The 17,652-nt window shown below is 40.2% G+C and overlaps 2 protein-coding genes across 2 annotated transcripts in view; one reads left to right on the forward strand and one right to left on the reverse strand.

Annotated features, from left to right (window-relative positions):
• The window catches only part of LOC134821679 (V-type proton ATPase catalytic subunit A-like), a 94,214-nt gene that overhangs the window by 28,481 nt on the left and 48,081 nt on the right, over nucleotides 1–17,652 (forward strand). The window lies entirely within an intron of this gene.
• LOC134822030 (cilia- and flagella-associated protein 91-like) lies at nucleotides 325–15,509 on the reverse strand. The gene is made up of 18 exons (XM_063832865.1): nucleotides 15,415–15,509; nucleotides 14,760–14,836; nucleotides 14,469–14,621; nucleotides 13,865–14,081; nucleotides 6,445–6,586; nucleotides 5,406–5,538; nucleotides 5,038–5,111; nucleotides 4,676–4,829; nucleotides 4,287–4,377; nucleotides 3,940–4,043; nucleotides 3,550–3,699; nucleotides 3,234–3,305; nucleotides 2,880–3,026; nucleotides 2,445–2,617; nucleotides 1,802–1,934; nucleotides 1,582–1,646; nucleotides 1,230–1,396; nucleotides 325–819 (listed from the first exon to the last, which is right to left on the reverse strand). Exons 1-18 carry the CDS (start codon nucleotides 15,479–15,481, stop codon nucleotides 797–799), a joined length of 2,142 nt encoding a protein of 713 aa, XP_063688935.1. The 5' UTR covers nucleotides 15,482–15,509; the 3' UTR covers nucleotides 325–796.

The following is a 17,652-nucleotide window of genomic DNA, read 5'->3' on the forward strand; positions in this document are numbered from 1 at the left end:
AAATTAATCTGAATAATACGAGACTGCTTTTCTTGAGCTCATAACATGGGGATTTATCAAGTTTCTACGCCATATGATGTGGAAATAGTGCGATGATGAAGGTGTGGGTATAATTGGAACTAAGATAGTTTACAATTCTTAATAATCGTGTTTGATAGCTTAAGAATACAAGATTACGACTTGTATTTTAGAATTTTTATAGAAAATCGTTTCGTTTATCGATTGAATCAATTTCAGTTTTACCTGTTCAAGTTTTCTCGAGTTATTTTATCTTAATTTAATGTGTTTTCAAAAAAGTTTATTAGTTAGTTTTACGAAATGAAATTTTCCTTTTACAAGAGCTCCTGATACCGAATCATTGTTGGTTTTGAAAATTTAAACAACAATTTGAGCTATAAAGTCACGCCTCATGCTAATTTACAATTAACATATGTACATAGTTCGCGCTGGATCCATCAGATACACTGTGCAATCATCAAAATTCGTATTTACAAGCTTTTTCAACCATGATGAGATATGGGAATTGGGCGGTGAAAGTCTTTAAAAAATTAAAAATTTCTGCCGACATTTAGTTACCAGTATCAAGTATCATCCACAGGTGAAAGCACCAAAACTAGAAATAAGGTGGAGTTCAAGTTTACAGTTCTACCCAAACATCTTAAACGTAAAAACTTGTTGATTAAACATTTCCACAGTTCTTTTTTAGTCCCTATCTAATAGTACCCAGTTGTTAGCACTTTTTCTACAACTAAACTTCGCAGTTATTCTTTTTCTGATGCAAAAGACGTCCTCCCCGTCACTTCTTACTCGATTCACCCTCTGAAATTTAATTTGCGTTAAAAGTTCATCTAATTTGCAATGTTGCGGTTAAAGGAGTGATAAAGTAGAGGAATATTTATGACTGCGATTACTTAGAATTTAACTACGTCCGGCTTGAAACACTGTATTGGCATGACGCCACCCCACGTGTCATGAAGTGACACCCCACGTGTCATGACGCCACCCCACGTGTCATGAAGTGACACCCCACCTGTCATGACGCCACCCACGTGTCATGAAGTGACACCCCACGTGTCATGACGCCACCCCACGTGTCATGAAGTGACACCCCACGTGTCATGACGCCACCCCACGTGTCATGAAGTGACACCGCACCCCACGTGTCATGAAGTGACACCGCACCCCACGTGTCATGACGCCACCCCGCGTGTCATGAAGTGACAACTTACCCTTCTCGATGTCTGTAGTCTGGCCGTGAATGACAGAATGAGCGGCGAGTATGTGTCGTCTCTGTTCCCGCTTCACGTTTTCCCTGAGCGTTTCTTTTTCCGTTTCCGGTAGCAGGAAAGAGTAAACAAGCTCTGCTACCATGTTTTCAGATTGTAATCTATCTCTCCTGGTTCGAGATTATCTGTTATTGAAAAGTATAATAAAGTCAAGTTAAAATCCAGGATGGCAGAAAAGAAGCCTCCAGCATGGTAGAACGTTTCATACAGCTCTATTAATATTTAAACATAAAGCGACAGGGGGGTGCAGGTGGATGGGGGGGGGCCGGGGGGGGGGTCCCGGGGTCAGACTCACCTGCTCTCCAGCTCGTAAGCAACCTCGTTGATCTTCTCTGCTTTCGTCTGGATTTCTTCTCTTGCCTGAGGGAATGAATTAGAAATTTAAGACACCGTATGATTTAATAGCAGCAGTATGTAGAAACCCTGAATATGATAGTATAGATGACAATGCTTATTAATATTCAATATCTGCTGAGCAACATATGAAAACTAATGTCTCATCACGTGACCCTAACCTGTTCGTCAGCAGTCCTGTCCACACTCCTCACGATGATGTCCTCTAGATAAGTCTCCATTGTGCCCTGGTGACAATTACACATGTGTCTCCAGATCTCATCCTCCTCCACTCTTCTTCTTTCTTCAACTTGTCTGCAGTTAAAACCCGTTCGTTTTATTGTGCAATGTAATGTATAATTATAACAGAGCATTGATAGTTTCGATTCAAACCTTTGGAACGTCAAACTAACAATCTAACTTTTTGGTGTGATGTTCCTTCGATGAAGTCAGAATCAACAAATTGAATTGATCGATAGCTTATGACTTTTAACTACGAGTCCACAAAATTGATAAAAAATAACTGTTTCATCGAAAAATAACTGTTTCATCAATCAATAAGTGATTAACTTATTACATATAATTTTAAAATAAGTCAATGAGTACCCATTTTACCCTAACTATGATGTGGTGGCATTTCATACTTAACTAAAATTCAACTTTGAAAGTCAATAGATTATTAGTCACAATGAAATTATAGTTTAAGACATCCATTTTGCATTGTGTTTCCAATATTAGAATTTATGATATGTATTGATTGAATAATTGGTAATAAATTTAACTTTTGTTTTATTAACTTTTGTTTTATTAGTAGTGAGTACACACCGTTTACCACTCTCCTCCGCCTCCCTCATCCTCCTCTTCCTCTCTGCCAATAAAGCAAAGGCGTGGATTCTCTGTTCCTCCTGGAGTCTAACCAACTCCTTGCTCAAGAAGTCTGCCATCTGACCAATATTCTTACCTCCCATACCCTCCAACATTTCGTTAGCCAGGTTCTCCTGCACAAGGGATTTTTAAATCGGATGTTTGATGCAAATAAAATTTCATTTTTCTCGATATTTCCCAATCAGTACAGGAGCTCCAATCTAAAGTTAAGCTGACGTACATCAAGTAATCAATAAAGCTCGTATTTATTTTTGATTCGAAATTTATTTATTCAAACATGATATTTATGATACACTTGTATTGTACTTTTTCTGTAGTTCCACTGCTATGTTAACCTTTATCGGCCGACACTCTTAAATGGAACAAACAACAAACCTTGTGATGCATCATGCGCTGTTTTCGTTGCACTGCTCGTGCTGCTTTCTTAGAGTCCTTGTTCAGTTTCTCTGCTTCGGGCTTCAGAGCTTCAGTTGATCTAAGCTCGTTGATAAGTTCCATTCTCTTCTCTTTACCTTCTTGCATCTGGAATAAGCATTGTGATAAACCGGATAAACCTGGATTTTGACATCTTTTCAGCCGCGCAACCGGAATGCGAGCAATCGAAATTTACATATCTTTCAGCGCTCGTTTCTATGGAAACAATACGAAAAACTAGCAATAGGAAAGCCGCGCATGAAAACTCTGATACCAATTTAAATTTTGTTTTATTAAACAAAATTTTAAATATACCATGTTCTGAATAGCTCTTCCACGAAGTAGTTGTTGTAGGAATATGATGGCTAGTTCTCTCCTCTCATCCTCCTGAAAATGAATTGGAATCACAGACGTAGTGGGAGAAGCCAGGTTTTAGCCTTCAGTTGCAGTGAGTTCTATATATAGCAGTGAGTTCTATATACAATAATCCACCAGACTTATTAAGGAGTAGATAGTTTGTGCACACTTTTACTCTTTAAAGCTATCGAGTTTTTCACTGAACGAAGCAAATTAATTAATATCTCAAGTAACTTATTAATAAAAGCCACACAACAGACACAGTAAAACATACCTCGGAAGGAGTATCGACACTCGGCGTGGGAGGTCGAGGTGGAGGTCGGACCACCTTCTGTAGGAACCTGGGAGGTGCAGGAACCTCGAATTGTTTCTCCTTTTCTAACTTTATCAACTCTGCTGTATCATCAAGCTCCTTCAAACGTTTCTGAAGATAATAGAATGCAATTGAAACTGATAGTTCACATATTGTGAGAACATATTCTCAGTGATATTGAAGGAAGATACACTGATTGGTAGGATAGCACGGAATTCCAATCATTAAGATGACCCAGTCACGAAAATCACCTGCTTCTTGATGTATCACCCTAAATTGATTGAAATTTAATACTGTATAGGAAGGTATACAGTATACAGTATTATACAGGAAGTTCTGAATTATCCGTACCTCAAATCGTTTCTTAGCACCACCCTTTCCAGAGATAAGGTTAGGAAGCTTGATCCGTGGCTGAGTGACATAGTCTGGCAGCGAGTTCTCTAGTTCCAGTAAGCCTGCAAAATTACTTGTTAGATAAGCGACAGCAAGGGGGATTCTCCTGATTGTTATTATCTGTCACGTGTGACTTTAAAGTTACCATTATTACGATATAGTAGTTCGCCACAGACCGCCTACATGTACAGTTTACTGATCCATGTTCTAATTTGGTGATGATTATGTCATCAATCAAAAAGGAAATTGTAATCCAAATGGAACGTTCATTAAAAATTCTAAAAAGTCTCCAAGAGATGACGTACCCTCGTATGTGTTGAGATATCTATTCTTCACATTGTAAAGCTCAGATCCTCTATCCAGAAATACTCCGACACGAGTTTGTGGAGCATAGACCTGCGCAGGATACAAGGTAAACACAATATCACGTGACGTCATTATGATATCACGTGACGTCATCATTATACTGCACAGGATATAAGGTGAGACCAAGACAAACCATTGTTGTGTATAGTAGTAGTAGTATCACTTGTCATTTAGAAATAACTTTACTATTCCTCATGGTGTGAATTATGGAAACCGTTTATACAGAAAATCAACTCTCACCTAATTCACGAAATTCTATCATTTCTATCAAGGAGGAAATAACAATGTTTAAGTTTGATTGTCTGTACTGTATACGTGTAGCTCGTACCTGAGAAGCGAAAGAGGAATAGTCAGACACAACATTTCTTCGAGAAAGTTTACCCTCGACCTTTTCCCTCTCCGAAGCTAGCTTTCTGAGGGCCTTGATGTTCTCCGTTCTCATCTTCTTGAATTTCGCATCCTTAGCCACCTGCTTTTTAGACCTGTAACAAATATAAAGCTAACAAATATTCTGATCAAATGATTAATTGATTATGTGCTTGAATGATTATATTAGGCTATAATCGATACTCCAATAATTTCATGGGATATATAAATATGTACTACCTCGACACTGAAGCATGGAACTTAAAAGATAACAAACATGAATTAGTAATACACCAAATGCCCGAACCAGAAAAGTGTTCTCACCAAATAGCATTGAGTCGTTCAGTGTTTGTGCCGTTATTATCTTCCTCACGTTTCTCTAAAATCTGCTTTAAAACCTGTATAAAAATAATAGAGAAGGTAAGACAGCAGTTTATCTACTTAATACTGAATTTCTCATTTAGTCCCTCAACCCCCGGTCTCTTGCCACGCCCTTCAACCTCCGGTCTCTAGTTACGATCCTCAACCCCCGGCCTCTAACCACGCCCCTCAACCCCCGGTCTCTAACCACGCCCCTCAACCTCCGGTCTCTAGCCACGCCCATCAACCCCCGGTCTCTTACCACGCCTCTCAACCCCCGGTCTCTAACCACGCCCCTCAACCCCCGGTCTCTAGTTACGCCCCTCACCCACCTGTAATCTGACTTGCTGAAGTTTCTCAATTTCCCTCTCCCTAATGACCCACTCCTTTCTCTCCAGCTCCTCCATCATTGCTCTACGTTTAGATAGTTGAGATACGTCGTCAACTGGAGGAAGCGTCTTCTCCCTAACAGATAAAGTGAGAGTGAAAGTAAGGACTCAAAGTGACGTCATGTAAAATAGGAAGATCAGTGTTTGTCGTACGGCGACCAAATAGCTAACAAATGTTACTGTTTACTGTTTACTGTTTAGCTCCTTAGCAATGAAATTATAGGATTTATACAGTTTGGGATGGTTCACATGAAGAACTAACTGTTTCTTCTAAATTAAAAACGAGAAATGACCATTATATTGCCTATTATATAAGGAGCAGATAAGACCTTTAAATTAAAACTGCAAGAAAACAACCCAATACATTTTTGTGCCAAATAAAACAGTGCAGTCCGACCACGAGTTATCCAATATAAATACTTAAATGACTTTCTTATATAAATTTTGGAGTTAAACCCATTTTATCAAAGTTATATTTAGCAAAAGGTAAGTTAAGTAGTTTTACGTAAAATAAACAATACTACGTAACCAAGTCTTGCGAACTAGCAAATAAGATAGCACAAATGTTCAGAGTACTCATGTAGTGATCTAAATGATAACTTTAGTCCTAAAATTTCAGATAAACGACTGACTAATATAGTAGACAAGGAACAAGGTACGTATTATTGGCTATTAAGTGATCACGTGACTACTTATGAAATATTGGTTTCTATAGAGATAGGAAGTTTAGTCAAGTCCATCAGTACGATAGTGCACTTATACCAGGAAACTCGTTATAGTCTATCGTAATCATTACAATGAGAAACAGCGACCTCATCATTTGTAGGTCGAACACCGATGTTTGGTTGCGATAGTTTTATCAGTTTTAGAAGATAAGTTCATTTGGAAAATTTGCAGACTAATGAGAATATTTCAACAGTTTTCAAGTTCAGAGGTGAGAATCTATCAAGAAAATAAGAATTGGTGGAAATGAAATACGTACCAGGCTCGTTTCTCCCTCGCTCTCTCAATCATCTCCACCTCCGCAAGTCCCGCAGGAAGACCTCGTGTATACGAGAGTGAAGCTAAAGTCAGCAGTTCCGGAACTGTACCTTTCTCCGTAACATATTCCGGTGTGTACGGTTCTGCGGGTCACGTGATATCAGATTAGTTCCTTCCTCAAAGTAAGTCGTTCATTGTTCATTAATTGAAACAAAGTTTTCATAATTTAAATTAGCTCTTGTTAATTAGGGTCAATAAGATGATAACTGTCATGCAAAGAAAAGAGTAATTTCTTAATCCTGTGATAAAGAACAGAACTAACCAGTCTGTGCCTCACTCTCCCTGTACATTGTGATAAAGAACAGAACTAACCAGTCTGTGCCTCACTCTCCCTGTACATTGTGATAAAGAAGAGAACTAACCAGTCTGTGCCTCACTCTCCTGTACATTGTGATAAAGAACAGAACTAACCAGTCTGTGCCTCACTCTCCCTGTACATTGTGATAAAGAACAGAACTAACCAGTCTGTGCCTCACTCTCCCTGTACATTGTGATAAAGAACAGAACTAACCAGTCTGTGCCTCACTCTCCCTGTACATTGTGATAAAGAACAGAACTAACCAGTCTGTGCCTCACTCTCCCTGTACATTGTGATAAAGAACAGAACTAACCAGTCTGTGCCTCACTCTCCCTCTACATTGTGATAAAGAACAGAACTAACCAGTCTGTGCCTCACTCTCCCTGTACATTGTGATAAAGAACAGAACTAACCAGTCTGTGCCTCACTCTCCCTGTACATTGTGATAAAGAACAGAACTAACCAGTCTGTGCCTCACTCTCCCTGTACATTGTGATAAAGAACAGAACTAACCAGTCTGTGCCTCACTCTCCCTGTACATTGTGATAAAGAACAGAACTAACCAGTCTGTGCCTCACTCTCCCTGTACATTGTGATAAAGAACAGAACTAACCAGTCTGTGCCTCACTCTCCCTGTACATTGTGATAAAGAACAGAACTAACCAGTATGTGCCTCACTCTCCCTGTACATTGTGATAAAGAACAGAACTAACCAGTCTGTGCCTCACTCTCCCTGTACATTGTGATAAAGAACAGAACTAACCAGTCTGTGCCTCACTCTCCCTGTACATTGTGATAAAGAGCAGAACTAACCAGTCTGTGCCTCACTCTCCCTGTACATTGTGATAAAGAACAGAACTAACCAGTCTGTGCCTCACTCTCCCTGTACATTGTGATAAAGAACAGAACTAACCAGTCTGTGCCTCACTCTCCCTGTACATTGTGATAAAGAACAGAACTAACCAGTCTGTGCCTCACTCTCCCTGTACATTGTGATAAAGAACAGAACTAACCAGTCTGTGCCTCACTCTCCCTGTACATTGTGATAAAGAACAGAACTAACCAGTCTGTGCCTCACTCTCCCTGTACATTGTGATAAAGAACAGAACTAACCAGTCTGTGCCTCACTCTCCCTGTACATTGTGATAAAGAACAGAACTAACCAGTCTGTGCCTCACTCTCCCTGTACATTGTGATAAAGAACAGAACTAACCAGTCTGTGCCTCACTCTCCCTGTACATTGTGATAAAGAACATAACTAACCAGTCTGTGCCTCACTCTCCCTGTACATTGTGATAAAGAACAGAACTAACCAGTCTGTGCCTCACTCTCCCTGTACATTGTGATAAAGAACAGAACTAACCAGTCTGTGCCTCACTCTCCCTGTACATTGTGATAAAGAACAGAACTAACCAGTCTGTGCCTCACTCTCCCTGTACATTGTGATAAAGAACAGAACTAACCAGTCTGTGCCTCACTCTCCCTGTACATTGTGATAAAGAACAGAACTAACCAGTCTGTGCCTCACTCTCCCTGTACATTGTGATAAAGAACAGAACTAACCAGTCTGTGCCTCACTCTCCCTGTACATTGTGATAAAGAACAGAACTAACCAGTCTGTGCCTCACTCTCCCTGTACATTGTGATAAAGAACAGAACTAACCAGTCTGTGCCTCACTCTCCCTGTACATTGTGATAAAGAACAGAACTAACCAGTCTGTGCCTCACTCTCCCTGTACATTGTGATAAAGAACAGAACTAACCAGTCTGTGCCTCACTCTCCCTGTACATTGTGATAAAGAACAGAACTAACCAGTCTGTGCCTCACTCTCCCTGTACATTGTGATAAAGAACAGAACTAACCAGTCTGTGCCTCACTCTCCCTGTACATTGTGATAAAGAACAGAACTAACCAGTCTGTGCCTCACTCTCCCTCTACATTGTGATAAAGAACAGAACTAACCAGTCTGTGCCTCACTCTCCCTGTACATTGTGATAAAGAACAGAACTAACCAGTCTGTGCCTCACTCTCCCTGTACATTGTGATAAAGAACAGAACTAACCAGTCTGTGCCTCACTCTCCCTGTACATTGTGATAAAGAACAGAACTAACCAGTCTGTGCCTCACTCTCCCTGTACATTGTGATAAAGAACAGAACTAACCAGTCTGTGCCTCACTCTCCCTCTACATTGTGATAAAGAACAGAACTAACCAGTCTGTGCCTCACTCTCCCTCTACATTGTAATAAATAACAGAACTAACCAGTCTGTGCCTCACTCTCCCTGTACATTGTGATAAAGAACAGAACTAACCAGTCTGTGCCTCACTCTCCCGGTACATTGTGATAAAGAACAGAACTAACCAGTCTGTGCCTCACTCTCCCTGTACATTGTGATAAAGAACAGAACTAACCAGTCTGTGCCTCACTCTCCCTGTACATTGTGATAAAGAACAGAACTAACCAGTCTGTGCCTCACTCTCCCTGTACATTGTGATAAAGAACAGAACTAACCAGTCTGTGCCTCACTCTCCCTGTACATTGTGATAAAGAACAGAACTAACCAGTCTGTGCCTCACTCTCCCTGTACATTGTGATAAAGAACAGAACTAACCAGTCTGTGCCTCACTCTCCCTGTACATTGTGATAAAGAACAGAACTAACCAGTCTGTGCCTCACTCTCCCTGTACATTGTGATAAAGAACAGAACTAACCAGTCTGTGCCTCACTCTCCCTGTACATTGTGATAAAGAACAGAACTAACCAGTCTGTGCCTCACTCTCCCTGTACATTGTGATAAAGAACAGAACTAACCAGTCTGTGCCTCACTCTCCCTGTACATTGTGATAAAGAACAGAACTAACCAGTCTGTGCCTCACTCTCCCTGTACATTGTGATAAAGAACAGAACTAACCAGTCTGTGCCTCACTCTCCCTGTACATTGTGATAAAGAACAGAACTAACCAGTCTGTGCCTCACTCTCCCTGTACATTGTGATAAAGAACAGAACTAACCAGTCTGTGCCTCACTCTCCCTGTACATTGTGATAAAGAACAGAACTAACCAGTCTGTGCCTCACTCTCCCTGTACATTGTGATAAAGAACAGAACTAACCAGTCTGTGCCTCACTCTCCCTGTACATTGTGATAAAGAACAGAACTAACCAGTCTGTGCCTCACTCTCCCTGTACATTGTGATAAAGAACAGAACTAACCAGTCTGTGCCTCACTCTCCCTGTACATTGTGATAAAGAACAGAACTAACCAGTCTGTGCCTCACTCTCCCTGTACATTGTGATAAAGAACAGAACTAACCAGTCTGTGCCTCACTCTCCCTGTACATTGTGATAAAGAACAGAACTAACCAGTCTGTGCCTCACTCTCCCTGTACATTGTGATAAAGAACAGAACTAACCAGTCTGTGCCTCACTCTCCCTGTACATTGTGATAAAGAACAGAACTAACCAGTCTGTGCCTCACTCTCCCTGTACATTGTGATAAAGAACAGAACTAACCAGTCTGTGCCTCACTCTCCCTGTACATTGTGATAAAGAACAGAACTAACCAGTCTGTGCCTCACTCTCCCTGTACATTGTGATAAAGAACAGAACTAACCAGTCTGTGCCTCACTCTCCCTCTACATTGTGATAAAGAACAGAACTAACCAGTCTGTGCCTCACTCTCCCTGTACATTGTGATAAAGAACAGAACTAACCAGTCTGTGCCTCACTCTCCCTGTACATTGTGATAAAGAACAGAACTAACCAGTCTGTGCCTCACTCTCCCTGTACATTGTGATAAAGAACAGAACTAACCAGTCTGTGCCTCACTCTCCCTGTACATTGTGATAAAGAACAGAACTAACCAGTCTGTGCCTCACTCTCCCTGTACACTGTGATAAAGAACAGAACTAACCAGTCTGTGCCTCACTCTCCCTGTACATTGTGATAAAGAACAGAACTAACCAGTCTGTGCCTCACTCTCCCTGTACATTGTGATAAAGAACAGAACTAACCAGTCTGTGCCTCACTCTCCCTGTACATTGTGATAAAGAACAGAACTAACCAGTCTGTGCCTCACTCTCCCTCTACATTGTGATAAAGAACAGAACTAACCAGTCTGTGCCTCACTCTCCCTGTACATTGTGATAAAGAACAGAACTAACCAGTCTGTGCCTCACTCTCCCTGTACATTGTGATAAAGAACAGAACTAACCAGTCTGTGCCTCACTCTCCCTGTACATTGTTATAAAGAACAGAACTAACCAGTCTGTGCCTCACTCTCCCTGTACATTGTGATAAAGAACAGAACTAACCAGTCTGTGCCTCACTCTCCCTGTACATTGTGATAAAGAACAGAACTAACCAGTCTGTGCCTCACTCTCCCTGTACATTGTGATAAAGAACAGAACTAACCAGTCTGTGCCTCACTCTCCCTGTACATTGTGATAAAGAACAGAACTAACCAGTCTGTGCCTCACTCTCCCTGTACATTGTGATAAAGAACAGAACTAACCAGTCTGTGCCTCGCTCTCCCTCTACATTGTGATAAAGAACAGAACTAACCAGTCTGTGCCTCACTCTCCCTGTACATTGTGATAAAGAACAGAACTAACCAGTCTGTGCCTCACTCTCCCTCTACATTGTGATAAAGGACAGAACTAACCAGTCTGTGCCTCACTCTCCCTCTACATTGTGATAAAGAAGAGAACTAACCAGTCTGTGCCTCACTCTCCCTGTACATTGTGATAAAGAACAGAACTAACCAGTCTGTGCCTCACTCTCCCTGTACATTGTGATAAAGACCAGAACTAACCAGTATGTGCCTCACTCTCCTTGTACATTGTGATAAAGAACAGAACTAACCAGTCTGTGCCTCACTCTCCCTGTACATTGTGATAAAGAACAGAACTAACCAGTCTGTGCCTCACTCTCCCTGTACATTGTGATAAAGAACAGAACTAACCAGTCTGTGCCTCACTCTCCCTGTACATTGTGATAAAGAACAGAACTAACCAGTCTGTGCCTCACTCTCCCTGTACATTGTGATAAAGAACAGAACTAACCAGTCTGTGCCTCACTCTCCCTGTACATTGTGATAAAGAACAGAACTAACCAGACTGTGCCTCACTCTCCCTGTACATTGTGATAAAGAACAGAACTAACCAGTCTGTGCCTCACTCTCCCTGTACACTGTGATAAAGAACAGAACTAACCAGTCTGTGCCTCACTCTCCCTGTACATTGTGATAAAGAACAGAACTAACCAGTCTGTGCCTCACTCTCCCTGTACATTGTGATAAAGAACAGAACTAACCAGTCTGTGCCTCACTCTCCCTGTACATTGTGATAAAGAACAGAACTAACCAGTCTGTGCCTCACTCTCCCTGTACATTGTGATAAAGAACAGAACTAACCAGTCTGTGCCTCACTCTCCCTGTACATTGTGATAAAGAACAGAACTAACCAGTCTGTGCCTCACTCTCCCTGTACATTGTGATAAAGAACAGAACTAACCAGTCTGTGCCTCACTCTCCCTGTACATTGTGATAAAGAACAGAACTAACCAGTCTGTGCCTCACTCTCCCTGTACACTGTGATAAAGAACAGAACTAACCAGTCTGTGCCTCACTCTCCCTGTACATTGTGATAAAGAACAGAACTAACCAGTCTGTGCCTCACTCTCCCTGTACATTGTGATAAAGAACAGAACTAACCAGTCTGTGCCTCACTCTCCCTGTACATTGTGATAAAGAACAGAACTAACCAGTCTGTGCCTCACTCTCCCTGTACATTGTGATAAAGAACAGAACTAACCAGTCTGTGCCTCACTCTCCCTGTACATTGTGATAAAGAACAGAACTAACCAGTCTGTGCCTCACTCTCCCTCTACATTGTGATAAAGAACAGAACTAACCAGTCTGTGCCTCACTCTCCCTGTACATTGTGATAAAGAACAGAACTAACCAGTCTGTGCCTCACTCTCCCTCTACATTGTGATAAAGAACAGAACTAACCAGTCTGTGCCTCACTCTCCCTGTACATTGTGATAAAGAACAGAACTAACCAGTCTGTGCCTCACTCTCCCTGTACATTGTGATAAAGAACAGAACTAACCAGTCTGTGCCTCACTCTCCCTGTACATTGTGATAAAGAACAGAACTAACCAGTCTGTGCCTCACTCTCCCTGTACATTGTGATAAAGAACAGAACTAACCAGTCTGTGCCTCACTCTCCCTGTACATTGTGATAAAGAACAGAACTAACCAGTCTGTGCCTCACTCTCCCTGTACATTGTGATAAAGAACAGAACTAACCAGTCTGTGCCTCACTCTCCCTGTACATTGTGATAAAGAACAGAACTAACCAGTCTGTGCCTCACTCTCCCTGTACATTGTGATAAAGAACAGAACTAACCAGTCTGTGCCTCACTCTCCCTGTACATTGTGATAAAGAACAGAACTAACCAGTCTGTGCCTCACTCTCCCTGTACATTGTGATAAAGAACAGAACTAACCAGTCTGTGCCTCACTCTCCCTGTACATTGTGATAAAGAACAGAACTAACCAGTCTGTGCCTCACTCTCCCTCTACATTGTGATAAAGAACAGAACTAACCAGTCTGTGCCTCACTCTCCCGGTACATAGTGATAAATAACAGAACTAACCAGTCTGTGCCTCACTCTCCCTGTACATTGTGATAAAGAACAGAACTAACCAGTCTGTGCCTCACTCTCCCTGTACATTGTGACAAAGAACAGAACTAACCAGTCTGTGCCTCACTCTCCCTGTACATTGTGATAAAGAACAGAACTAACCAGTCTGTGCCTCACTCTCCCTGTACATTGTGATAAATAACAGAACTAACCAGTCTGTGCCTCACTCTCCATGTACATTGTGATAAAGAACAGAACTAACCAGTCTGTGCCTCACTCTCCCTGTACATTGTGATAAAGAACAGAACTAACCAGTCTGTGCCTCACTCTCCCTGTACATTGTGATAAAGAACAGAACTAACCAGTCTGTGCCTCACTCTCCCTGTACATTGTGATAAAGAACAGAACTAACCAGTCTGTGCCTCACTCTCCCTGTACATGGTCTGCACGCCCACAGTCCAAGTTAGAGGAGTAGGAGGCCTGCTTTGTTGCTGCTCGGGGGGCGGCATTGTGGGGTCCACGCGTGTTGTCTGGAGCAGCACATCCGGCGGAACTTGTTGGAGGAACGGGATGATGGGGCGCCGTGAGTACTTGTACCGGTCACCTCCTGACACCGCTAGGTGGGGGTTCTGGGGGATGTTAGTTCAGGTGGGGGGAGGGGGTTGTTAGTTTAGGTGGGGGAGGGGGAGGGGTGTGAGGGAGGGGGAGGGGTGTGGGGGTTAGCTGTTTTACTTGTTTAAGTACCAAATAACGGAGTAGTTCGCTGTTTATTAGTCTCATGATTGTTTAAGTACATATATATGGAAGTTGAGAATTTACAATCAGATGACTTCCTTTGTAAACGATTAAACCCTCTCAAGTTTTTGAATAAAATAATTGCCCAACTTACATTAATACGGTTGCTCACTGCTCAGAACATTTATTTTATTTTGTTCGAACGTAATAATATAATTGTTTAATGAAATAGTAATCATTTACATTAATATAATACTTTACAGTTTACTTGAGTAGCTTACCACAGTGCTCATGTGAACTTGTTGTTTGGTTTGGTAGCCTTGCCATTTTCTGGACATGAACGTAGGAACTGGATCACATGAGTCGATCTGTATTTGTTGGTTCGGAAAGTGATTCAGCCCCGAGAACATGGGTCCGTAGTGAGGTACCTTTTTCTGAAAAAGCAGCCTTTCATCAGCAAACAGACAGACAAACAGACAGACGACCCCGAGATTTTGGTATTTGTGAAAGAGAACCTACTAACGTGATTCCAACAAATCCCCTGTTTACAATCATGTTAAAAAGAATCTAACCACTCGATCTGGAGCAATGTAAGCTTTATATCTCTCTCTAGCGTGGTCTCTGTTGCTGGACAGTGTAAAGAGTGGATCTGTAATATTCAGTAATTAATTAAGTAATATTCAGTAATTAATTAAGTAATATTCAGTAATTAATTAAGTAATATTCAGTAATTAATTAAGTAATATTCAGTTATCAATTAAGTAATATTCAGTTCCCATTCAGTTATTAATTAAGTAATATTCAGTAATTAATTAAGTAAAAAGAGGTTATCTTCGTGTGAACTGTGAGGCAGGATATAACTTAGAATCGAGATGGAAGTATAGTTAGCATTCTTTGGAAAGGTTTACAGACAATTTTGCCGATTTTGTCGGCAATAATTGTAAGGTCCACAATTCACAAACATTTTGTTATTTTTCGATTTAAACCTTAATCAATAATACACGAAATTGTAATCTTTCTTCGCTCTTATGAGTGGGTCGAACATATAGTTTGATAGTTGGTGACGAAGTAAAAGTCTCCACTCAGTGTTAACACAGTGTCAATACTGAGTGGTGACTCTCACTTCGTCACCAACTATCAAACAATACACGAAATTGGTGAAAAACATATCTATGGTGGAAGATAACAGCTTATCGTAATTCTTTAATAACATTTGTAAAAACCTACCATAAATGTAATCATAACGTCTCTGTGTCTGGACTTTGGTGCTCTGCAGCGTCTGTGTGGTGGTCATGCTGCACACTTATCAAATATTATTAGTTTAAGCAATTGTAATATCTCATTTTTTTAATGTGCACTGAGTAAATAATACAGCCATTTCGAGACATATTTTTAATGCGATACAGTAAATACAGGAAATCACACAAAACAAATCATGCACAATAAATCATCTACAGTAATTTAATTCTTCTTCTTCTCCTTGGTAAGCTGAGTTGTGATGGTTATAACGTGAGAGGGAATTGCTCATCAACAGGACACCAAAAAACATGTGCTAAAATTCTCTAACGACTATGATCCACTATTTGGTCACTGGACTTAAATTCATTTAGAGAAACTTGATGTTGTTCATAGGAGTCATCTTAGAAATATTTTGAATTATTGTCACCCTAACATTTTTTCTAACGATAACTTGTATAAACGCTGTATACGGAAGTATTATCAGCAAGAGAGGACAGAAATCGATGGAGAATGTTGGTCATGTATTGCGTGGACCTACTGATGGTCCAGTCTATAGCTCGCTTGTATTTGCTATTAACACTTTGCAGTACCCAGGGCGAGTCGTACGACCGCAAATTAACCTGTTTATATTGATTAAGTGTAATTTAAGTAGTACCTGAATGTTTTGGAGAATATTTCAATTTAACAAAGATTTACTTTCAGTTTATGAGAAAGATTGAGCACCAGCGATGTTAAATTTTTAGCTATCTGTTGCTTAGAACTTTAGTATAAATACAGGGTGTACCACAGAAAGTGTGAATTTTTCGAGAAATGAAAAATATTATGAAGGAGCAGTTGCTAAAAACTCTTCATCACATTGTGTCACTAGGTGTCGAATTTATGCATTCCAAATTTCAAGTCCTTATCAATTTTTGATTTCTCACAAATTGCTATTTTGTTATGGTGCTACCTCAGGAACTTAAGCTTGCTGTAATTAAGAGGCCAGGTCTCAAGAAATTTTTTTTCGAAATCATCATTTTAGTTGTTTTTGATAGACAAGAGTAATTTCCATCAGTTGCTTTTGGTCCTATCAACAAATTTTGTTCCTAGCTGAAGTTATCGCTTGTCAAAGGTTAGCACTCATAAGTAACTGTATTGCGCAAGCAATTTTCTATCTGGCGTAGTGAAAATCGAGTCTAAAAATCTTTTTTCTCCAACTGTTTTTGATCAATCACCCTGAAACTTTCATAATATGCTTTAGGGATGATTCAGAAGAGATTGTCTGGGCAGAATTTTGAAGAAGGTCTTTAAAACGTTTACCTCAGCCATAAATAATGTCAATTTCAGACTACAATATTTAATTTTTGGGAAGGGTGGCTTTTTTTGAGAAAACACTTAACTATTAATCATTTTTTTATTGTTTTTATCAACTCAACTATATTTCTGACAAAATTTAGTTAAAAATTACTGTGAAGTTTAATTTTGTCAAAAACTATTAAAGTTGAAGAAAGTCACACTTTTTGCAGTTTATCCAGTATAATGTATATACTTAAATTCAGTCGAAAATGTCGAATTACAATCCAGGGAAGTTCGTAGTAGAACTTGTATGACGTGGATTTTAGCTACTAATAACTGAACTAACTATAAAATATGAAATGATTTTTGATTTGAAACTTTTGTAAGTGGCTTCAAAATCTGCTTAGTTTTCCCATGAATTTGTCAGATTTAACAAACTCATTTCATTCCCCAATTCTGCAAACCATTGCATCTCGCAATACATTCTTCCACGTCTTCCTTACCTGTTCCTCAAGATCAAAATACTGATACCTTTATAATAAGATGGGGTCAAATTCAGTTCATCATCTCAAACTTTTGCCATATTATAATGATAATCAATATTTCCATTTCGCAGAAGTGATTTTATAAATAACGATCGTTATATACCGTGCCTCAAAAATATTTATAAAAATATATTAGGGGTCGTTCACATAATACGTAATCAGCCGAGGGGGGTTTCCAAATGATTACGCTAGTGTAATTTTGACGCAATAGCTGTGTATAAAACTGATCACGGAGGGGCCGAGAGGGGGTGGAAAATTATTCAAAAAGTGATTACGTAATATGTGAACGCGAACGACCCTTTAATTGATTTAAATTACATTGTAAGTTTCCCACCTGCCCGCTATAACCGTTGCAAAAGTTTGTACATTGTAATTGCGCCGCGCAGCTCAGCTTTCGCTCGTATAA

The sequence above is a fragment of the Bolinopsis microptera genome, chromosome 10, assembly GCF_026151205.1.
Source record: "Bolinopsis microptera isolate Bmic1 chromosome 10, MBARI_Bmic_1.0, whole genome shotgun sequence".
Lineage (NCBI taxonomy): Eukaryota > Metazoa > Ctenophora > Tentaculata > Lobata > Bolinopsidae > Bolinopsis > Bolinopsis microptera.

Excerpts from the sequence above, each read along its gene's own strand:
- LOC134822030 (XM_063832865.1), bottom strand. The coding sequence starts at position 15,481 with ATGACCACCACACAGACGCTGCAGAGCACCAAAGTCCAGACACAGAGA. Across the intron at positions 3,306-3,549 it reads GTGTCGATACTCCTTCCGAG|GAGGATGAGAGGAGAGAACT; the intron begins GTATGTTTTACT and ends ATTCATTTTCAG. Across the intron at positions 820-1,229 it reads GACTACAGACATCGAGAAGG|AGGGTGAATCGAGTAAGAAG; the intron begins GTAAGTTGTCAC and ends ATTAAATTTCAG.